The sequence below is a fragment of the Artemia franciscana genome, chromosome 21 (assembly GCF_032884065.1).
Source record: "Artemia franciscana chromosome 21, ASM3288406v1, whole genome shotgun sequence".
NCBI lineage: Eukaryota > Metazoa > Arthropoda > Branchiopoda > Anostraca > Artemiidae > Artemia > Artemia franciscana.
Window position 1 is genome coordinate 1,055,096 of NC_088883.1, and position 25,189 is coordinate 1,080,284.

General features: G+C 34.7%; 3 protein-coding genes across 3 annotated transcripts in view; 2 read left to right on the forward strand and 1 right to left on the reverse strand.

Annotated features, from left to right (window-relative positions):
* LOC136040918 (zinc finger protein 271-like) overlaps positions 1-7,242 on the forward strand; it is a 33,390-nt gene extending 26,148 nt beyond the window's left edge. Inside the window, exon 6 of the mRNA XM_065725338.1 lies at positions 5,053-7,242. Coding sequence (XP_065581410.1) covers positions 5,053-6,545 — 1,493 coding nt within the window. The 3' untranslated portion in view covers positions 6,546-7,242. The remainder of the gene's footprint in view (positions 1-5,052) is intronic.
* A 172-nt stretch (positions 7,243-7,414) lies between these two features.
* LOC136040916 (zinc finger protein 271-like) overlaps positions 7,415-25,189 on the forward strand; it is a 59,634-nt gene continuing 41,859 nt past the window's right edge. Inside the window, 1 exon segment of the mRNA XM_065725334.1 lies at positions 7,415-9,557. The gene's annotated coding sequence lies outside the window, so the exon portion shown is untranslated.
* The window catches only part of LOC136040913 (zinc finger protein 271-like), a 298,248-nt gene continuing 290,030 nt past the window's right edge, over positions 16,972-25,189 (reverse strand). Inside the window, 2 exon segments of the mRNA XM_065725333.1 lie at positions 16,972-19,853; positions 23,371-23,529. Of these exon segments, the coding sequence (XP_065581405.1) occupies positions 17,749-19,853; positions 23,371-23,529 (2,264 nt within the window). The 3' untranslated portion in view covers positions 16,972-17,748.

The window sequence follows — 25,189 nt, forward strand, 5'->3', positions numbered from 1 at the left end:
GGGAACATAAACCCTTGGTCTAATGGAGTATTTGAAATCCATTGCTTAGTTCATTTCTTCGTGTTTTTTTTTTTTGTGTTTTTTTTAATTTTTTTTTACGGTGCCAAAATAAAGTGCAATATGGCAACAAAAAAGGTGTCAGTTATTATACTTTCTACTGTTAACCTCATCCCGTGCTAACTTAGACTTTTTGCTATAGATTAGATGCAAGTAAAATTGCTAATTATTCTTTCCCAGAGTTAAATAATACTACTACTAGCACTATTAACGACTCACCAAAGTACCAAATCGTGTGAGGCCAACGCAGCTACGCGCGCTCTTCCTTCATCCCAATTTATTCAAAGCCCCTCTTTACGCCCTCCCAGGACTATCCCCTTTCCCTTAAATTTTTCTTAATGACGTTCTCCCACCCCAACCGGAAACCCTAGACGATTGGCCGAAAAGGACAATATTTGGCAGTCTGTCATCTTTTTATTCGTAGATCGGGTTCTATCCGTCTCATCCTTTCTCTCAATTATAGCCATAGAAAGGGGAATTGAACCATATTGTTCGTACAACCTATAATTTGAAATATAGTCGGTCAGTCGGGTACCCAAAACAAAGCATAGGCAATTTCTCTAGAAAATATTTAGCGAATCTTCCTCAGTTTTTCGGAGCGTCCCTACTAAAGAACCATATTTGGTCACTGTCATTATTGTAGCTTCCAATATTCTAATCTTGGTTTGAAGACATTTCTTCCTGTTCTTACAAAAAAAAAATTCAGCTTTAAAAAACACCCTCAGCTTTGGCTGTTGTGCTTTTAACATCTTCAAAGTACCCACCGTCTTCACTAGTAATACTTCCAAGGTAGGTGAAGCTGTCCACTTGATCGATTTTTTCTTTACGCAAAGTCAACTTTTTTTTTCACTTATTCCTAGGTTTAGTGACACAGTCTTCTTAACATTAATTTTCAAACCAAACCTGGCACCTTTTCATTTTGCTCACACTTTCATCTAAGATGTTTAAATCATCAGCATAATCTATATCCTGGATGGTTATAATTCAATAAAACCGTTGATGGATATAATTCAAATAAAACCTGGATGGTCATAATCAATAAAACTGAGAACTAAAGGTGTTTGCTGACTCAGGCATTTCTCTATATTAACCTAAGAGTGAAAAATATGATTTACACATCCTCTACCCTTCTTGAAACCACATTGCTCATCCCTTAAAACTTTGTTTACAGCATCTTTTGCCTGATTATTTTTGAATCTTTTTAGTGCTGTCTCTAATTCTTCCTCAAAAAACAAATCTTCCGTCACATCCGAGGTGTCACAAAATTCTTTATTTTGTTCTTTATATTTTCCTGTAACTTTACCCCATCTTTAAGTGGGGCAAGTCCAGATTGGCTGCTCCCACTCAATTTATTAACCTGCCAGGACACTGTTTTACTATTATGCTGTCTAGCTGCATCTTCCAGATCCTCGGCGATTTTATCCATGGTCTCTACTTCACACCTCCTTAGTTCATACTTTAATGCTTTCTCTACTTTCTCTATTTTCACATGATCTATCATTCATATAATTCCTATACAAGCTCCTCCTCCTCTCTATTAATCATAAAGCATTTTTATTAACACTCTTAGCTGCGTTTCTAACTTTCTTCCCTAAGACAGCATCAGCAACTTCACAAATTATTTCTGTAAAATTATTCCATCCATCTTCTACATTGTCAAATTTTAAACTCTCCAAGTTAGTATTCCACTGTTCCAAGAAAGTTTCTCTCAAATTCTAATCCTGGAGTCTGCCAATGTCATGGATTCTCAGAATTTAGTTACCCTTCCAAGATTTCAGCTTTAAATTAACCATAGACACTACTAGATTGTGATCTTTACTTTCAGCATCAATAAAAGTACTCCTATATATCCCAGTATCTTGTATCGATCCTGCCAGTCTTTGGTTTACAATACCATAATCAATAAGGTTAGCTTTTAATAAAAGTTATGGTAGTTAATTAATTAGAAAGAGGTTTTTAGCCCAAAAACACCCACCAAAACAGACAAATCCCATAACGATTATTTATTAGTCAGAATCCCGTGCGAATGCTGTATAGTTTGCTAGGATATAATTTCCTCGAGGGGTGCCACTCCTCAATTGGGAATGAGTTGACCTCAAGGTCTCCAGTCTTGCAGGTAACCTGACTTCAAGGCAGCCCTCTGCAGAGGCCTTTGTCCATACATCTGGATCTTACGCCTTGCCGCAGTTGTCCCCCTGTAGAGGATCCTCGCATGATGGTGCGTTTTTTGTGCGTTTGTTCCTAAAAAAAAGGATTAAAACTAATTTTAAAAATTGGGAATTAGAAAGAAACTGTTAAGTGGGGCTTAGTGCCAAAATCCTGTAAATATGATGAAAAAAATTTTTTCATCATAATCCTGTAAATATGATTTGTTTATTTTATTGTTTGAGGTGGACGTCGATCCTCATGTCCTGGGAAAGAAAGAAATTAGTTATAGAGCAAGCAATGAAATTGTGCGAGATTTCAGTTTTAATTATTAAAATTCTGTGCATTGTCAAATTTAATTAAGTAATTTTGCTTATTTATTTTCACAGTTCAAGGTGACTACACTGGCGAAAATGTGGTATTCACCGAAATTTTTTTTATTTTGAACGAAACAAAATAAAAATATTAAAAATTGAGGTTTCAGTTACTAATATACCTAAAATGGGACTAAGGACTTAATTTTTATTTCATTTTTTTCTGTCCATGGTACTTTAAACCAATCAAAGAATTGAGTCTGCCAGAATTGTGTTAACCAATAAAAATCCAGATGATAGTTTTTCTAAATTTCTCTTAAGGTCTTCAGATTGATGCAGCCCAATTTAGGCTTAATTATCTGTTAACTGAACTTAGTTAATATGGGCATAAGTAAACTACCTTGATGCAATTTAATTCGAACTTGTAATTTTGTTTTAATCAAATTTCGCTAATTCAGAAAACAAAGTACTCTCCAAGAAGCGCCCCCTTCAAATTTTGAAAAAAAAATTATTGAAAAATTAAAAATAAATTATTGAAAAATAAAACTTAATACCATTCCGAAAAAATTATACCCGTGCCCTTTGACAACCTGAAAAAACTTACAATCTTTTGATTTAATTAAAATATAAGAGCAAAAGCATTAATAGTAGTAGCCCTAAAAGTTTCTACCTAATGCCTTTAGTCGTTCTTGGGATATTGCTGAGAGGTCTTATTGGCGACCAGCATACACACAGTGTCTTTTGATTTAGTTATAAAGTAACATTTAGTTTTAAAGCATAATGGACAAATTTAATAACTCTGGAGGATCGACATGTCTCCCTGGAGGTTTGATATACACCCATTAATATCCCTAGTATATTTAGATTCCCTACTATTCAAAATAATAAGCCTAGAGTGTTAATCTAGATTATCCCAAATGTTTTTATTTTGTCATAGATGTATACTGTAAGAAAAAAATTCTCCATTATGAGTCTTTAAAGTATTGTAGCAGGCCAAAGAAAAAAAAAATCTTGATGAGATTCTATTCTCTTTTTTTCTTATTTCTTGTTTTGAGGTTCTCCCTTGTTTTTACAATACTGCATATTGATTTATATTTGGTAGAAGAACCCCGTCAAGTTTATATCTCTTGTCTTAGGAGCTATCACGTCTTAGATATACAATACAGTTATGAGAACTCGATTTATTTTTGGGACACAGTGCGCGGTAGCGATGCTAGCGGCTGGAGACAGGAAACTGGCAGTCTGAATTTAAAAGATCGGAGCAATTGGACAAACAAAACAAAATTGCGTTCCCGCGTATGGTGTTGTAGTGCGATCTAGGAGGCGACAAGTTCAGGGCTCTGTACAAAAAGCTTCTCATGGGCAAGATAGGAGTTGTCGTAACTGTATTGTATATCTAAGCTGTGGGAGCTATACTAGTAGTAAGGGAAATTTCTTTTCATCTATTTACCCACCTTATTATTTTCCAATAACGCTGTTATGAAGTGTGAAAGAACCTTGATCGTCTATAAAGCTAAGCAGATAGTGAATCCTAAAAACAAGCAGTAACATACTACAACTTTAAGAGATACGCCAGTAACTGTTGCAACTTCTCTGATGAATATTTATAAAGCCAAACCTAACCAAAGGTCCTTTATTTATTATGTCTTATAAAGTTGATACACCATTTTCTTGTAAAGAAATGCACGTTATCTAAAAACTAGGAAAAAATTAAACAAAACGAGACTAGTCTAGATTTGAAAAAAACACTACTACCCCCCCCCCACGAATCAACGCCAGTGTTTGTACTAAAGGAAAAGGGGTACTTGTCCCTTTACTTCATATTCTAATTACTTAAAAGCCCCTACTTAATATTTTCCTGATATGTTTCTCTGATGCTCAATTCTAACACCTAAGTATGATAAAAATCAAAAGACATGCCAAAAATCAAAGAAATTAAAAATGAAACATTTCGGTCTTCAAAAAATGTTCTTAGGCTAAAAACGAAAATGTCAATTTAGTTTAAACCAAAGTTTGTTCAGAAATATCGGTACAAGGGGGAAAGGGGGGGGGGGCACTTTTCCCTGTATATCCCCATTTTTAGAGCTAAATAATTATTTTCTGCTGTCTACGAGTTTATTGGTACAATGCCCTTCCTAATGTCCATACATTAGGAAGGGCATTGTACCAATGTCCTTTTAACGTCGCTGTTAAATTAGTTTTCAAAGTAAAATTATAATAAAAGTTCAATATAAGTCCAACTAGGGGAGAGGGGTGGAAAAAGAAATTATTTGTTAAAACCTGTCTAATTTTTTTTAAATCCTCTATGACTTTCAAGTTTTAAAGCTGATAAAGATTTTTAATATTAACATTCCAATTCTATGACCAGATTTTAAGTTTTGTTGTTTCATTTTGTTTCATTCGAAAGTGGTAGGCTGTGTAGATCCCAAACAGGTAATCGTTACAGAATGTTCACCTTTCATTTGTAATTGCTGTGATATCTAACTATTGAATCGGTTTCATCTTATATAATTTTAACAACATTTTTTTACTGTAGAGATAATTCATTATACTGTGTGCAGTTCTGATGGTGTGGATCAACCAAAACTCTTCGGCCCAAAGCCAATCTTGAAGGTAAAGAAGATGACAGAGAAGGCTCACCAAAGAGTACGCACGGGTGAAAAACCATTTAAATGTGAAGTATGTGAAAAAACTTTTTCTCGGTCCACCAGTTTGATTAACCACCAAAGAGTGCACACGGGTGAAAAACCCTTTAAATGTGAAGTATGTGAAAAAACTTTTTCTCAGTCAACCAATTTGATTAATCACCAAAGAGTACACACGGGTGAAAAACCCTTTAAATGTGAAGTATGTGAAAAAACTTTTTCTGTGTCAAACAGTTTGATTGACCACCAAAGAGTACACACGGGTGATAAACCCTTTAAATGTAAAGTATGTGAAAAAACTTTTTCTGTGTCAAGCAGTTTGATTAAACACCAAAGAGTCCACACGGGTGAAAAACCCTTTAAATGTGATGTATGTGAAAAAACTTTTTCTCAGTCAAGCAGTTTGATTAAACACCAAAGAGTCCACACGGGTGAAAAACCCTTTAAATGTGAAGTATGTGAGAAAACTTTTTCTGTGTCAAATAATTTGATTAATCACCAAAGAGTACACACGGGTGAAAAACCCTTTAAATGTGATGTATGTGAAAAAACTTTTTCTGAGTCAGGCAGTTTGATTAAACACCAAAGAGTACACACGGGTGAAAAACCCTTTAAATGTGAAGTATGTGAGAAAACTTTTTCTGTGTCAAGCAGTTTGATTAAACACCAAAGAGTCCAAACGGGTGAAAAACCCTTTAAATGTGAAGTATGTGAAAAAATGTTTTCTGAGTCAAGCGGTTTGAGTAGGCACCGAAGAGTACACACGGGTGAGAAACCCTTTAAATGTGAAGTATGTGATAAAACTTTTTCTCAGTCAACCTATTTGATTAATCACCAAAGAGTACACACGGGTGAAAAACCCTTTAAATATGATGTATGTGAAAAAACTTTTTCTTTGTCAAGTAGTTTGATTAACCACCAAAGACTACACACGGGTGAAAAACCCTTTAAATGTGATGTATGTGAAAAAACTTTTTCTGAGTCAGGCAGTTTGATTAAACACCAAAGAGTACACACGGGTGAAAAACCCTTTAAATGTGAAGTGTGTGAGAAAACTTTTTCTGTGTCAAATAATTTGATTAACCACCAAAGAGTACACACGGGTGAAAAACCCTTTAAATGTGAAGTATGTGAAAAAATGTTTTCTGAGTCAAGCGGTTTGAGTAGGCACCGAAGAGTACACACGGGTGAGAAACCCTTTAAATGTGAAGTATGTGATAAAACTTTTTCTCAGTCAACCTATTTGATTTATCACCAAAGAGTACACACGGGTGAAAAACCCTTTAAATGTGATGTATGTGAAAAAACTTTTTCTTTGTCAAGTAGTTTGATTAACCACCAAAGACTACACACGGCTGAAAAAACCTTTAAATGTGAAGTATGATAAAAAAAAAATTTCTGAGTCAAGCAATTTGATTTTGCACCGAAGAGTACATGCTAGGGAGAAATCATTCAATTGTGATATATGCAAGATAGAATATTCTTCTAGATCAAATCTTAATAATCATACAAAAACCCATTTTTAGAAAAGGCCTGCTAGCTCATAGTCTACAGTAGCAACTTCTATGGTCTTGCTCAACCCTATTGTAAACCATTCTCTTGTTGTTTTTTTTGCTGCTTGTTTATATGTTGTTTTCTTTTCAGTCCATTAATTGATTTGTGGTATATTTTTGTTTATTTTTTCAGTGATTATGGTTTGCTTTTTGTTTTAATTTGTTTTTTCCTTTGGCTGATTCTCTTCCCCCTCCCCCCCAAATCTGTCACTATATGTATCCGTGTTGGAGTAAACACCCCAGTAAAATCCATTTTAATCTTTTTTAAAATTTATCTTCCCTTCTTTGACAGTTTTTTTGCGTATCATCTGGATTGAAACATTGTGAACAAACCTATATGTAGTTTTTGTTCTGTTCCCAGAGAAGAAAATCCTTAAAACTATGATTGTCACCAGGATTCCTACTCAGGGGATAAGGGAGGATGTCTGCTCATTAAGAGATTTTTCTCATGTGTCGAGGTCTTTTAGAGTGATTATATTGTATTTATGTTTTTTGAGTGTGCAGAATATATTTTTTTTCTTGAAACAATCTGTACAGTGTGAGTTTTTTATTGTAGCCTTTTTCATGTTGATGTAATTGGAAAAAAACATTGGCTGAATAAGAAAAAAACTAATTTTCCCTGTTTTACCCTATAATTCTAAAAACAACCTTTAAAAAAATACTTATATCATTTAGAAAAGTGCTTCACTTTACTTTTCCCTTAGCCCTCTCTAATATGTTTTCAGAATTTTATTGAAGCCTACTTCATTCTCAACAGCCCCAAATGTACACAGATTCCGAAGGAAGCAACAAGAAAGATTGTTTATAAAAAGTAGGGTCATGGGGTTAATCAAAATTTCTGAGTAAAAAAAACCTTCGTTTGGTCTATAGGATCTTCAAATTATCCAAGTGTTTGCTATGCGTAGTTCATCCACTCATTTCAACTTTCCAGTGTTCCCCCCCCCCCTTAAACGTGCTAATACGCAAATGGCACTTACTGTATAATTTAGATTTCGTCCCACAGAGCATTTTCTTCTCTTTTTTCTTTAGTGTTCTTTGCCTACAGCGCAAAAACGGGACGGAAAAAAAGAAGAAAAAGCTGTCCAAACGCTCGTCCACATCGGAAATTTTTCTTCCATTTTTCCACAAAATATACTCTCTAAATTAGTAGTATTTTCAGATACTGGGAAATTTTCTCTGAAAATACTAACAGAATGCCGCGAATATAAGTAGTAGGTATTGATGACTATGAAGAATTTAGCTAAAAGTCGATCAGACAATTTAAATCTTTCATATAATTTATTTTGTCAAAAACTCTAGAATCTCCTGCTACTGAAATATATGTGGCACAATATTTAGGGAAATTATGACTTATTACACTTAAATATTCGTGAGCAGGAACTAGCTAAAAGGAGGGGGTGTGTCTGATTTAAGTTTATGCTGCAGTGTAACCAACATTTCATGGAACTATGGGTTTAAAGGAGAAATATGATAAATTAGAATGGGAATATTATGACTCCACGAATTGTTGCAATATCTTGAAACAATGGGTAGAAAATCCCTTCAATAAAACTAACTTTACGGGTTGGAGCAATGAGAGAGCAGAAAAAAATTGGCATAGGAAGGTGGGGTGTAAGGAAACGAAGGGATTTCTTCCAGAGTTAAATCAACCCTGACTAAAAAGTTTCTACGACTGAAAAGGTTCGAGACGAGAATGGTTACAGAAGCCATAACAGGAATTGGAAATTTTGGGAAACATCTTTCCTGAATAGGGAGGGGTGAATCTCCATTATGCCAAAAATGTGAGATGGCTACTGCGGGAACAAGACGGCATCTGATAGAAAAATGTCTAGCAAGGATTAGACAACGGCTTGAGTTATTTTGAACTGTTATTGTTATTCTGCAGGACATAAACAGGTTTTAAAATGATTTTCTAAAAATGGCTGTCATTTATGATTAATGCAATGAAGAATAAAATTGATATGGTGAAACTTAAACATAATAGAACGTTTCTGGAAACAGGGGGAAGAAAAAATGAAAGATAAAGGATATCAATACTTCTTTACGTGGACAGTTTTTCTTCCCAATTTCTTAGGGAAAAATTTCTTTTGTGTAGAAAAGTATTACTTTGTGAAAAAGTGCTAAATTGTTACGTTTTCTGAAAAGTGGCACTTTAAAAAAAAAGTGCGAAAAGTAGCACGAAAGTGCTACCCGTGACAACGCTGTTCTGAACATCCGTTTTATCGTATGTTATAAAAGCATACCATTTCACACAATATTAACGACAGTTTTGTCCAATATTTATCCCTTTTGTTGTTTGGTTCAGATATCTTAAGACTACTTACTATCTCGTACTAATTTTAAAAGATTTTTTCTACAAAACAAGTTTTTAAACAGAAATGTTAAACCGAAGAAATTGAGCCAAAGATGAGCAAAATAAAGTCCTATAATTTCTTAGGCAAAAAACAACCATAATTAACCGTCAAAAAGTAAGTGAACCGTAACACGAACAGAAATTACAATAAATAACCAAGAAAAAGAAAAACATGAAACTCGCAAAGAAAGGAGTAGGTCAAAGAAAATAAGCCTATGTCTTCTGTAGACCAGAACATAATTTGAATTTCACTGAAAAGAATCTTTATTTCGAATTGTGTGTTTTAATTTCTTATAAAATTAAAAAAATTACACTAATAGCCAATAGTGCTAAAAAGCACAAATGATTTGAACTGACAGTTTAATACATATTAATATGAAGTCCTGACAGTCTCCACAAATTTACATTTATTAAAGTTGTAAACCAGAATATGTTAAAAATGGGGGCAATAATCCAACCCTTCTTTGCACTAGTTTCTGCTCGTTTTGAGGTTAACCTGGTTATAATTTATAGCTTTTGTTCGTTTGGGTTTCATTTATTTATTTAGTGATTTATAGTCGTTTTAAGCTTAAGCAAAGTATTTTACTTAATTTTTGGTCACGCTTCTTTAATATGGCTCTTCAATTTTCTCTGAAAAACTTTCTTTGATTAGTTTTCTTAGATTAATTTATCCTAGTTTTTAATTGACATGGTCCTTTTCATAGATTAAGAAAGAGTGTTTTAAATCTTTTGGTTTTCTTTTAATAATGCAAATTTTGATGAAATATTTATTTGTTGGACAAATCTTAGAAACAAACTTTAATAATAGTTGTAGTATGATGTTTTGTATGGATTGGCACTGGGAAAATTTCAAATAAATTTGCTACTAATCTGAATAAACTTTGGGTTTTACGTAAGGTTTAAAAATTCTAATCTACAACTTGTCACAACCTTGAACAGAGAAAAATATTCGTTAACCATCCCCTTTCTCATGGCTTGAAAGTCTCAACTTGTTTCTCTTGACCTTTATTGAAAATTAAGGGGTGTGTGTATATTACACTCCTTAAAGGGTATCTAATATGCACACCTTTTCGATAGGCTTAGATGCACATTGTCTCTCTTGATTTTGTTTAACTTCTGACTGAACATACCATCTACACTTTTAGCCGCTCTGGTTACATCACAGATATGCCCTATGGACATAGTTGGATGCTCACATTGTGTTTTGATTTAGTTAAACATTCCTAAAAACCTACCATGAAAGTTTCAACTTAATACCTTATTCCATTCCTGATATATTGAATCACTGCCATTTTATCAACCTGGATTCACTTAAGAAAAAATTATTTAGTTCAACAGTAGCAATTGAAAACAGTAGTTGTTGCAGTTACAGTAATTTGCAGTTGGAGTTGCAGTCCCAAGTATTTGAAGTAGTGCTCACAAGTTGTTGCAACTGCAATAGTCTTATTCACAGTATAAAGTAGTCACAGGTAAATGTGGTCGCATTCGTAAGTGGTCGTAATCACAATTAGTGGGAATCGCAATTGGCATTTATTGCAGTCTCAAGTAGTAATACAAGCAGTAATGGCCATAGCAAGCAATCACGCAGCAAATAGGCACGGTGTAATACATATACCCACGGTGCGTTTTAATTTAGTTCAATATGCATCTAACATACCTTGGAAGCTTTACATTAATTTCCTTTGCGATTCCAAATAGTGTAAATATGCCTTTCTAACCACAATGTTTACCTAAACATTCCCATGAACATGCCCTGAAAGTTTCAACTTAATACATTTAGTCATTCTTGAGATTTAACAAATACGACCTTTTGAGAAACTTGAATGTAAACTAGGTCGTTTGGTTTTTTTCCACATCCCCTGTAACAAGATCTGAAATTTCAAAAATAAGACTTCCCTAGAGTACCGTTAAAGATTCCACGCACATCCTTTTTCAATCTAGATAACATAGCGCCTTTTGACTTAGTTTTATACCCCCTCAAGTCTCCTTAAAATAAGACTGAATACCCTACTTTGTTCCTGAAGCGTTGAATATGTGCCATTTTTCAAATCTAAATTTAAGTTCACCCTTTGGTTCAGCTTAATAGTAATAGTAGCAATAGTATTCATACAGGCTTTGAGAGTTTCAACTTAATATCTTAATCCGTCCCTAAGACATAATCATGTGCCCTTTGACAACCTATATGCCCTCAATGCCTTTCAATAATGCCATAGTGCCTTAGTTTTATATCAAATATATTCTCTAGAAGTTTCTACTTGTTACAACATTCCGCTCCTGAGATATTGCATCTGTTCCATTTAGATAACTTCGATGCTCTTGAGCACTATATATCTAGTTCTAGAGCAAGTGTCAGCTGTAGTAGTAGTAGTATCCCCAGAAATTTCAGTTTAATAGGCGGACCGTTCCTGATATTTTGCTGATTCACCCTTTCGACTACCAGCGTGCAACAAGTGCCTTTTTATTTAGTACACATATACCCCATAACTACCCCCAAAAATCTTCTGTGAGTTTCAATTTAATATCCTTTTCAGTGCCTGATATATTCCATTTGTTGTATTCTGTAAACTTGGATGCACTTAAACTATTTTATTTATTTCAACAGTAGTAGAAGTAGCGGTATTAGTAAATGTAACAGTAATACCATTAGCCTTGTAAGTTACAGTTTAATACATTAAGCCTATGCTTGGATCCTACCAAAACACTCTTTTAATTACAGTGTGTGCATTGTGATTACAGGGTACAGTGTGTTTTGATTTATTTCAATAATCTGAAAATTTCAACTTAACAGTCTTAGATGTTCTTGAAATTTTGCTTATACGCTTATGATGTTGTTATTTTTGCATCCCATGCTGATTTATCCATACTTTTTCTTAGTCTTAATAACACACTTTTATCTGCAGGGGATTGGTATGCCAGAAATGTCAATATATGCTGTTTTCTCGATCGATCTGGTTCTCAGAAAACAGAACAGTTTTCTCTTTGTCTAAATGACAGGGTACTAAAACGGGTTGATCAATTTAATTATTACGGAATTATTTTTGGTGAAAATCTTTCCGTGAACATGTGAAAACAATGTCTAAAAATCTCGCGAAATATCGGCATTCTTTCTCGTTTATGCCATTTTTCCCCAAGGGATATTTTAAAGACAATATATTTTTCTTTTGTTAATCCACATTTTCTTTATTGTGTTTCTGTTTGGGCATCAATCTTTCCCTTCAACGTTTAAACATCTTCAAACTCAACAAAATAAAGCCCTTAGATTCATGTTTAATGTTAATAATAGATCCTTAGTTAGCCATCTTTATGGATCTTCTGGTTTCTTCTCTGTTCATCAACATCATTTTATTGCCATTTCTAATATTTGCCATATATTTTTGGACAACTTTCACTAAATTTCCCAAGATTATTCCCGACAAATTCACAATTACCCAACATCTCATAGTTCTCTTTTAAAATTAGGCCAACGGTGCGAGCGCAAATTTGTTTAAGCCGAAATAATGACGGTTATTTCTTTTGTTTGTGTTTTTTTTTGGTGATATACCATGCGCTCAAGTATGCCATTAGGCATTTTCGCTCTTTGTTTATATGGTTTAATTCTTGTTGTAAATAAACATGTATCTATCTGATAAAGTGTCTGCACGTAGTAGATTTGATTTAATACCGCCCTCACCATTCTTTGAAAGTTTTACCGTAAATTTCTTATCCTTAGCGTAGTATTATTCGTAGTAGGAATAAAACTAACAGGAGCAGCAGGAGTGATAGTAATGACAATAGTAGTAATATTAGCAGTAGTGGCGGTGGTAGCATTCATATAGTGCCTAATAGTTACTTCAACATCCCATCAACGCGGCGTCATAGTTGCAACTTATTACTATAGGTCAGGGATGCTCAACCAATCATTATAGTGGGCCGTGTTGTCACTTGAAAGAATTCAATTTGTCCAGAACCTATTAAATTTTAATCATAATTAAGTTTCAATAAATATTACTGATACACTCTTTTGATAGCCTGTATCCCCATAGTGTGGTTTTATTAAGGTCAATACCTCTTAATTTCTGCTTAAAGTTCCACATTATACATTTAGTTTTCAACATCCCTTGAATAGTAGTAGCAGCACTAGTAATATGCATAAAGTGACTTTTGGCTAGTGCACAACTGAAATATTTTTGTGCTATTAGGGAGAGCCCAATGAAGTGTAAACCCAGGACAAGAAGAATTGACAGTGCTGCGGCCTGTATAACCCTGCAAAGGTTGGTATCTCTTATCACTGCTCCCTGGAGACAGAGACACAGACAAAGTGTACGTAATACATCAAATGAAATAATTTTATTTCCATAATTGAAATTGACAAAATCCAAGAATCCTTCACCAACGCTGTAAATGTTTCCTTCATTACTAGCAGCCAGACAGCACTATATGGAGTATCCTGACAATGATGCCAATTCCTCTGTCTGCAATCTAATGTCTGCCCGATTTGGTGGCACTGAAATAGCTTACAGTTGTGATGAAGACACCGGCTTGTCATCTATTATAAGGGTCAAGGTTTTATCTTATTTCTTGTCATGATTAACGAAATTGGCAAGGAATTCCACCAAAGATGAAAATATGTGGATGACTTGTCGATTCTTGAAGTATGTCAAAGGAATATTAAAAGTGACCCCGTTGAAATCCTAACCCAATGATCGGATGAATCTAAGAATCTAAATATGACTGTAAATTCCAGTAAGTCACATATAATTACGATCAACTTCTTGAAATCTACTCTTGTTTTTTTTTTGTGACCCGATCCCACCCGAAATGCTAGTGAAACATGTTAAACTCCTTGGTATCACAATTTCTAATGATCTTAAGTAAGACACACATGTTTCCAACATTGTTAAGCAAGCAAATGTATCACTATCCATGTTTAAGCTGTTAAACAAATTTAATTGTCCTAAGATACATTCCCTCCTTGTCTTTATCAGGCCGTTATTGGAATATGCATGTCCGATCTGGCATTCGCAACTTTCAAGTGAACTTAGTGACAAAATTGAGTCGGTCCAAAAGCGTTCGCTCAGGATCATTTACAAAAAAGGCAAAATTCCATACTCCTTCATCCTTAAAGCTGCACGCATTCCCACCTTAAAAGAAAGGAGGAAAAAAATTTGCTTGCTTTTCGCTAAATCAGTCATTTCCAATCCCCGTACTGAGGACTTACTCCCTGAATTTCACAATCCCATTAGACCTCGACTCGCCCGGTCAGCCTCCTTAGTAATCCCAACTTACTCTCCAATTCATGCTGTTACAGACAGATTTCGTAAAAGTTTTATCCCCTTTATTCTGGAGCACCTTAATAATAATTCGTGATTATGTCCTTGCCGAAATCCCCGTTTCCTCTATTGCCGTTTTTATTTTTGATTTATTGTAATGTTTTTGTAATTTAATTGTCAAGTTTACTGATTCACCCTTTATCCTTGATGATTTTGCCTTTTTAAGTGTTTGACTTAATGTACTGATTTGAATTTTTTTTTTTCTTAACTTTAATTGACATATAAAGCGAGTTCGGCTCTATAGAGCTTGCGATAGCCTTTTGAAAATAAATATTATCTTTCTTCATGCCGAATGGATTTGAATCCTACTGTAGAGAAACTTAAGAAGCATATATCACCTTGTACCAATCTTGAGTCAAAAATGTTGCTTCTCAATTCCTTCAGCCAAGTCGATGTTAATAGTTAAATGAGTATATTTCACATCTCCCTTGACATGAGAACTGGTTATACTTACTTTTTCACACACGTGGAACTGAGAAATAGCGGAAGTTGCAAGACTAGCAATCATAGGACTATTAGTATTAGCATGCATAGATAGATAGGTATTTATTGCAACAAAAGTCACTTTGGGCAATGGCAAAAAACAAATAACACAAAATAATAGCATATGATACTAACACTCATAGCAAAACATGGTATATAGTAGTAACAATGAAAAAGTATAACATCTGTAAAACAAAACAAATATAATAAGGCACATTATACCATAAAATGTCGCCGAAATACCGTAAATGCTATATAGCTTTTCATCTTCAACATTTTATTTTAGAATAGAATATATTTATTCACTACAATAGCCGGAGCTAGCATTAGCATGTCATGACAAAAATAATTTATACCTTCAAAAACACTCACAGGAATATTTAAACAAACATTAAATATTAGTCGTGTCAATATTATTAAATTGACGGGTAAAATATGAGACAAATGATTTGCGATTTCTCTCAGTACTATAGGCTGAGCAAGTCAGTAACTGTGGAAAATTCTTTTTTATTTGTCGGAGTCTAATAGCTGGTCCTTCAGTTGGGGGGCTCTCAAGGTTGGGTAGTAGACGGCAATGAGTTGGGGAATTCAAACAATTTAGTCCAAATCTATATGTTAAGCCATGTCTACGACTATCAAGTGAAAGTCGCACCCTATCGCCCTTACCCCTTGCGAAAATCTCTCTCTGCTGCATGACTACACGGACTTCTCCCCACGTTCTTTACATCCACTTTGCAATTAACTTTTTAAATTCCCACCATCCAAACCCCTCCCTTTAACCCAAATTCAAAAAATTTCTACCCTCAAATACTTCAACTCTTTACAATTGCACAGAAAGTATGAAGGCACAGAGGAGTCATCCTGGAACACCCTAAAAGAAGCCAATAACCAGACAGCACTAGAAACACTTGGACACAAATACTTCAACTCCTTACAGTTGCGCAGAAAGTACTTTTGAATCTACATTCTCGCCACATTTCGGGATCATTTCTGGGGTCAAACAGGGATGTGTCCTCTCCCCCCCCCCGCTTTTTGTCCTGGCAATCGATTATGCGCTCCGAGATTGCACAGGGTTTGGGATCCAAATATGTGATAATAAATGACTAGCAGATCTTGATTTTGACGACAACATTACCCTGATTGAGGCAAACAAGGAAAGTTTCCAGGAGCTTCTAGATGTCATACAAGAGAAAGCAAGTCTTTAGGGACTGAAGATTAGTTCAGACAAGACAAAACGCATGGCAACAAGCGACTCACCACTTGGCATAAAGTGCAGGGACAACTCAGTAGAGGAGGTAGTGGAATTAAGATACATCGGAAGTACAGTCAAACAAACTGGATAAAGCAAAAAGGAGAGAGGACGTTACTATTGAACAGCCTCAATTTCTGCTTCAGAGAGTTGTTTTTCGATCGCCAAACATGTTTTAGTCGATTGAAAGCTTTCAATCGACTAAAACAAGTTTGGCGATCGAAAAACAACTCTCTAAAGCAGAAATTGAGGCTGTTCAATAGTAAGGTCCTCTCTGCCCTCCTCTGTATCTGTGAATACTGGAAACTGAACCAACAGAAAGAAAAGAGAATTCTCACTTTCGAGAATAACTGTCTTTGCAGGATACTGAATATTAACTGGAGGGACCACATAACTAACCAGACAGTTCGCTCTATCACGTATCAGCCCCTGGTAAGAGACGTCATTCGCCAACGAAGATGGCACTACTTGAGACACGTTATCCATATGACAGGAGATAGACTCCCCAGAACGGTACTCGAGTGGCAACCAGAGGGAAGCCAAAAAATACACTACGTCGTACACACCAGCAGGACCTGAAGATTATCAATTCGACAGCCCGACCCCAATGGAAAGACGTTTGGGCAGCAGCACATATGAGGGATGATTGGTGGATCTTTCATGATGCCCTGGCGGCACGGGAGGAACTAAGGTCTAAGGTTGCTATCTTGGAAAGCAGTTGAGTTAGGTGAAATAAGGTATCAGGAATAGCCTTATTTATTTATTCATTTGTTTTTGCAGATCAGTGTCTTCAGATCTTATCTATTTTGACAGAAAACAATACTAAGGTAGATCTGAGAATTGTGATATTACTTCTTAGGCTGTTTTTTTTTTTTTTTTTTTTTTTTTATTGTCAACCTCTTTTTTCATTCTAGTCTGATCAATAACTTTGAAATTATTAATCCAATTAAGAAGCTTTTTAATTACTAACTCATTCTGGTAACAATCAATAATCTAAAATTTAACAAACAGGTTCCTTTTGTCTTCACTAGTCATTGCTAGATGACAGCAATAATTATAATCTTTAGAATTGTGATGACCTGGTACTTTAGATTCAATGAAGTCCTTTTCTGATTCTAAATTTCCAGACAAATTCTAGTACCATATTTTTTCAGACTATTTTTTTTTAAGGAGCAATAGCTTTGTTTTCGTTATTTTGAGGGATCAGAAGCTTTGTGGAGATTTAATATCAAGGTTCAAAAACATTGTCGTATTTTGTAATCTTACGTTTGAGCAGGGTCTTTCATACCGGGCTAACCAGGTGTTGAGTCCGGATAAAGTACTTCCTTTTATCCAAATCAATTTAGATCTTTGGCTGGAAAAAATAATTATAGCCAAAGGAAAGAACGGGTAAAAACAAAAAGCAAAAGAAAATCACTGAAAAAATGAACAAAAATATTCAACAAATCAATTAATTAAAACAAAAAAAGTAAAAAATAAATAAATGAGCAGCAAAAAAAAACAAAAAAAAACAAGGAATAATTTACAATAGGGTTCAGCAAGACCGCAGAAGTTATTAGTGTAGACTATGGACTAGTAGGCTTTTTCTATGAATGGGCTGATATATGATTATTAAGACTTGATTTACAAGAATATTCTCCCTAGCATGTATCAGACTTAAATGGTTTCTCCATAGCGTGTACTCTTCGGTGCCCAATCAAACTGCTTGACCCAGAAAAAGCTTTTTCACATACTTCACATTTAAAGGGTTTTTCACCCGTGTGGACTCTTTGGTGTTTAATCAAACTGCTTGACAAAGAAAAAGTTTTTTCACATACTTCACATTTAAAGGGTTTCTCACCCGTGTGTACTCTTCGGTGCCTACTCAAACCGCTTGACTCAGAAAACGTTTTTTCACATACTTCACATTTAAAGGGTTTTTCACCCGTGTGTACTCTTTAGTGGTTAATCAAATTGCTTGACACAGAAAAAGCTTTCTCACACACTTCACATTTAAAGGGTTTTTCACCCGTGTGTAGTCTTTGGTGTTTAATCAAACTGCCTGACTCAGAAAAAGTTTTTTCACATACATCACATTTAAAGGGTTTTTCACCCGTGTGGACTCTTTGGTGTTTAATCAAACTGCTTGACTGAGAAAAAGTTTTTTCACATACATCACATTTAAAGGGTTTTTCACCCGTGTGGACTCTTTGGTGTTTAATCAAACTGCTTGACTGAGAAAAAGTTTTTTCACATACTTCACATTTAAAGGGTTTTTCACCCGTGTGTACTCTTTGGTGTTTAATCAAACTGCTTGACTGAGAAAAAGTTTTTTGACATACATCACATTTAAAGGGTTTTTCACCCGTGTGGACTCTTTGGTGTTTAATCAAACTGCTTGACTGAGAAAAAGTTTTTTCACATACTTCACATTTAAAGGGTTTTTCACCCGTGTGTACTCTTTGGTGTTCAATCAAACTGCTTGACTGAGAAAAAGTTTTTTCACATACATCACATTTAAAGGGTTTTTCACCCGTGTGGACTCTTTGGTGTTTAATCAAACTGCTTGACTGAGAAAAAGTTTTTTCACATACATCACATTTAAAGGGTTTATCACCCGTGTGTACTCTTTGGTGTTCAATCAAACTGCCTGACTCAGAAAAAGTTTTTTCACATACATCACATTTAAAGGGTTTTTCACCCGTGTGGACTCTTTGGTGTTTAATCAAACTGCTTGACTGAGAAAAAGTTTTTTCACATACATCACATTGCAAGGGTTTTTCACCCGTGTGTACTCTTTGGTGTTTAATCAAACTGCTTGACTGAGAAAAAGTTTTTTCACATACTTCACATTTAAAGGGTTTTTCACCCGTGTGTAGTCTTTGGTGGTTAATCAAACTGCTTGACTAAGAAAAAGTTTTTTCACATACATCACATTTAAAGGGTTTTTCACCCGTGTGTACTCTTTGGTGGTTAATCAAACTGCTTGACTGAGAAAAAGTTTTTTCACATACTTCACATTTAAAGGGTTTTTCACCCGTGTGGACTCTTTGGTGTTTAATCAAACTGCTTGACTGAGAAAAAGTTTTTTCACATACATCACATTTAAAGGGTTTTTCACCCGTGTGGACTCTTTGGTGCTTAATCAAACGGCTTGACTGAGAAAAAGTTTTTTCACATACTTCACATTTAAAGGGTTTTTCACCCGTGTGTACTCTTTGGTGGTTAATCAAACTGCTTGACAAAGAAAAAGTTTTTTCACATACTTCACATTTAAACGGTTTTTCACCCGTATGTACTTTTTGATGCTGAATCAAACTACACGACCGTGCAAACGTTTTGTCACATACATCACAAATATATTGCTTTATCCCTGTATATGCTTCTTTATATCTTTTCAGTATTCTGGGTTTTCTACCTCGCGAGGAACTATTCAAATATATCTTATGATTGTCCAAGTTTTTTGCTTCAGAATCCAATTCAAATGAATTTAAGCATACAATTGCAGAAGGATTCTGTGTAACAGCTAGTGATGAACTTCCCTGTAGTTCTAGATTAGACACGCTTTGTGAAAAATGACCATGTATAACTAGATGTTGACTCACATTGCCAATACCTTCACACAAACAAATAGGACATTTTCTTGTCTCTCCCATCTGGTGTTCCATAATGTGAGCAACTAAATTTCTGTAATCCCTAAAAATTGCAGGGCAGATGTCACACTCTAATGGTAAAAGTTTTTCACAGCCGGTGTCTATGCAAAGACCTAAAAATTTGAAAAAAATTGACAGGTTTTAACAAATAATTTCCTTTTCCACATCGCTCACCTAGTTGGACTTATATCATAATTTCTCTTTGAAGACTAATTTAACAGCAACTTTCCATAAATTAGAATTTCATCTTTGATCGGCTTCGGGATTTTTTTTTTCACAATTCTCAAAAAGGTGTTTAAAAAACAAAATATTTTTGTTCTGCTGAATGTAAATAAAAACTATTGTTTTTATTCTGAATCAGCTTTTCTTTTTGGCCTAAATCTAAGATAAATGTCCACTTTGGCATCTAAATTCACAGGCTGTGCTGGTTTAACTTTTTGGTTACTTAAAAAGGAAGTTTAGTTACTTTTAATAATTCGAGCTTTACAAAGAACAAGAGCTAAGAGCTCATATGGCACTTGTGACGAGGTCGGAAGAGCCAAGAGCTCATATGGCATGAGCTCTAGCGAAATTCTACGAATCAATAGATTATTTTAAAAGGAAAATCAGAGGTTTAGTACCGGTTAGGATTTAAAATAAGAGCTCTGAGACACGAGGTCCTTCTAAATATCAAAATCCTTTAAGATCCGATCACCCACTCGTAAGTTAAAAATGTCTCATTTTTTTCTAATTTTTCAGAATTGACCCTCCCCAGGAGCATCTGAGACATAAGATATTGCTATATTTCAAGTTTCATTAAGATCCGATCACCCATTCGCAAGATAAAGATACGTCAATTTTCACGTTTTCCAAGATTTCCCCCTCCAACTCCCCCAATATCTCCAGATCTGGTCGGGATTTAAAATAAGAGCTCTGAAACACAAGATCCTTCTAAATGTCAAATTTCATCAGGATCTGACCACTCAATCGTAAGTTACAAATACCTCTTTTTTTCTAATGTTCCCAAATTACCCTCTCCCCCCAACTCCCCCAAAGACAGCAAACCCGGCCCGGGTATGTCAGTCACTTATCTTGGACTTGTGCTTATCCTTCCTACCAAGTTTCATCCTGATCTCTCCACTCTAAGCGTTTCCCAAGATTTCCACCACACCCCCCCCCCCAACTTCCCCTAATGAAACTGGATCCGGCCGGGATTTAAAACAAGAGATCTGAGTTACAAAGTCTTCCTAAATATCAAATTTCATTAAATTCCAATCACTTCTTCTTAAGTTAAAAATGCCTCGTTTTTTCTATTTTTTCAGAATTAACCCTAACCCCCCCCCCCCCCCCCCTCAAAGAGACTGGATTACGTCAGGTCACGTATCTGGGACGTGTGCTTATTTTTCCCACCAAGTTTCATCCCGATCCCTCCACTCTAAGCGTTTTCCAAAATTTTAGGTTTCCCCCTCCAACTCCCCCCAATGTCACCGGATCCGGGCAGGATTTAAAATGAGAGCTCTGAGGCGCGATATACTTCTAAATATCAAATTTCATTAAGATCCGTTTACCCGTTCGTAAGTTAAGAAACCTCATTTTTTTCTAATTTTTCTTCTCCTTTCAGCCCACCAGACGGTCGGATCGGGGAAAACGACTTTATCAAGACAATTTACGCAGGTCCCTGACACGCCTACCAATTTTCCCAACTCCCCCCAAAGTCACCGAATCCGGATTTAAAATAAGAGCTCTGAGACAAGATATCCTTCCAAACTTCAAATTTCACTACAATCCAATCACTCCTTCGTAAGTTAAAAATATCTCATTTTTTCTAATTTTTCAGAATTGACCCTCCCCCCTCCAGCCCCCCCCCCCAAATAGAGCAGATCCGTTCCGGTTATGTCAATCACGTATTTAGGACTTTTGCTTATTTTTCCAACCAAGTTTCATCCCAATCCCTCCACTCTAAGCGTTTTCCAAGATTTTAGGTTCCCCCCTCCAACTTCCCCCAATGTCACCGAATCTGGTCAGGATTTAAAATAAGAGCTCTGAGATATGATATCCTTCCGAGCATCAAATCTCATTAAGATCCCATCACCCACTCATAAGTTAAAAAAAACTTCATTTTTTCTATTTTTTCCGAATTAACCAGCCCCCCACTACCCCCCCCCCCCCGGATGGTGGAATCGGGAAAACGATTATTTTCGATTTAATCTGGTCCAGTCCCAGATACGCCTGCAAAATTTCATCTTATTAGCTTACCTGGAAGTGCCTAAAGTAGCAAAACCAGGACAGACCAACAGAGTTTGTGATCGCTATATGTCACTTGGTTAATACCAAGTGCATAAAAATGTCTCGCTTTTTTTGCTTAACATTTGAGTTATTTTCATGTTTTTAAGTCATGTTTTGAGTTTTCATGTCATTGAGTTGTATCATTCAAAATACAAACGTAGCCCACCAAAGATTTTTGGTAATACTATTTAAACGCTTTAAAAACATTTAACATATAATGTGACACTTCAAACATTTTCATGTAATTTTCATTCCTTTATTCAGATATTCCTTATGATCCTTATCCTAGGACCATAGATCCTAAATATTCCTTATGGTCACTACTCCTTTGTCAAGCAAATATAATAAAATTTGTCCTTTTTTGAATATCTGCAAGTGTTGGTGGGATAATTTCTCTCCAGGACTTTTTGAACAGAAATTCATAAACTCATGTTTTTAATTCTGTAGCTCAACCTTAAGTTCTTCTATATTTAGTATGGTTACCGTATTTTTGTTCTTCTAATTGTTAAAATACTAAAATAATTTTTTTTTTATTTTAGAAACTTTCTAAGTCAACTTTCAAAATTTCATTCTACGTCATCAATGAGAACAAAATATGGTATGAACAATCCCATTGCAATAATGAGTAAAAATCAACCAAAAATTAATTCATTAGGGCTATTGATTTCCCACAGCTCACTCTGGAATACTTGATTGAAACTATATTTTTTTTTCTTTAGCTGGGTGGGATAATTTTTATTATTTGATTGAAATTTTATTATTAGTTCTTCTAAGTCGTTCAAATATTAAAATAGTATTTTATTTATTTTAAAAAAATTTTATGTCGACTTTCAAAAATTCAGTCTACGTCATCAGCAATGAAAAAATATGGTATGAACAATTCCATTGCGATAATGAATAAGAAGCAACAAAAATTTAATTCGCTGGGGTTATTGATTCCTCAGAGCCCCCTCTAGAATTTTCGATTGAAACTAGAATTTTTTTGTCTTTAGCTGGGTCGGATAATTTTTATTATTTCTAAAATATCCATTTTTTTAAAAATTTGATGCAGGTTTATGTTAAAATTTATGATGTTATCACTGAAATGTAACTAAACATTATTATTGTAATTTAGGGTTTGAGCACATTGGCCAGTATTTATATTTGTTTGTTGTCTTAAGTTTATATAGCCAGTTTGTTGATTTTTATTTTTACTTGTACTCTCCAATTTTTGAGGTTAATAAAATGTTTGAATGTGAGTTATGTTGTTTATATTGCTTAATATACTGTTGATATTATCCTTGTAAAATTTACAAAAACTTTTTATGTTTGACTAAATATTTCTTTTTCAAACTAAGTTCACAACACTACTAGTTTCAAATATACCTTCATCATTGATGTCCAGATTTTGGGAATCTAATGCAGATGTTAAGTTGAATATTCTGGATGCAATTCCCACAGGTAGCCGTTGATGCTGAGGCAATAGAGTAGAAATAGAAGTTTCTCCAATCGTTTCAGTTTCAATTGATAGACTATCTACAGCTTCTAAAAAAATAAACAGAGACAGAAAATGATAGAAGCACAATTAAATATACTCAATAATTTACCAAGAAATAATGAAAACCTCACAAGATAAACGGACTACAAATGAAAAAATTGACACAAAACACAAGGCCTAAACAAATTTAAGTGCTATAATTTGATAGAACCATGATAATTAATAAAAGAAAATTTGGTTAACAGAAAACTAGTTTTATGATTAAGCACTTTATTGACACATTTTCATATCCAAAAGATTGCTAATTATCTTTTTGAAATAGAAATAACTAGAGCTAACCTATTAGTACTTACTGGGAACTAGCCTTTGGGGACTGGAAAATCATAATAGCCAATTAGCAGCACTTCTACCTTTGGCTTATTTAAAAAAAACGACTCTAGAGCTCTATAATTTCACAAGCATCTTTTGAGTTTACAATTTAGTCAATGCTACTCTGTAGTTTCTGAGGAGCTCTTGAAGAACTTTACTAAGATATTATAGAACTATAGAAAACGCCTATATTCACAGTGGACTTAAATTTGAAAAACATTAAATTTAAATTTTTGTGTAATGAAAAATAAGAACTCGCCACACCCAAGATAAAAATATGAATTTCTAGAGGTAATCTATGTGTAGCTCTAAGTTTGTGACTCACAACATCTGGGACCAAAGTTTTGGGGGTGTATTCTCCATCGGTGGCCTTGACTGCTACTGGTATCTTCTTCTCTCTTGAAATTTGGCATTGGAGGGATCAATATGGCATGTAGTAGATTAATACTTAAGCAGAGTATGTGGGATAATGGAAGATGAGTATTTTAGTTGGATTAGGGGATAAGTGAATTGGAGAATTTTCTTTTTCAAACTAATATTACAACTCCATTATCTTCAAGTACACCTTTATCCTTAACATCTACATCTTGGGAGTCCAACACAGATGTTAAATTGGATATACTGGATTCAATACTCAAAGGTAGCTGTTCATGCTCAGGTGATAGAGTAGAATTAGTAGAAGTTTCTTTGATCATGTTGACATGACTAGGCAAAGCATATTTAGCTTCTAGAACTAAGAGATGGAAAATAAGCAAAGTATGATAAAACATTCTCAATAATTAATAGCCCACCAAGACATAAAAAAACAGATGTGAAAAATGACATATAATATGAAAACTGAACAAACTAAAGCATCATAATTAGATAAATAGGAACCCATTTCACAAATTAGGATTTTATCTACAGATTGAATTGGGACTTTAGATAGAGTGCAGGATTTGAAGAGTGGGAGGTTGTTAAGTATGCAGTATAAAGTTTTGAATATGTGTCTGTAAGTCTAAAATCCTTCCAGTGTATTTAGCTAACTAACAAAAAAGCCTTAGGCTCTAGTAGCTAAAGCACACGAAGGAAAATACCCTCACATCTTTTGTAGTCTTCATATAGTTCAGAAGTGACCTATCACTTTCTTCTCTTGGCGCAACACCTGCAGTGCCACCCTAAGTGGTCTGCACCACTTCCATTGAAGGAGTGTGGCTTGTAAGTGTGTGGAAAAAGTTCATGTTAACTTATTTGTATTTAAAATATCTTCAAATTCTTTTTTTTTCTACTGAAAATACTATGACAAGAAAAATCTCAAGGCTCATGTGTATATGTCATTGCTTTAAGTGGTTTTGTTTT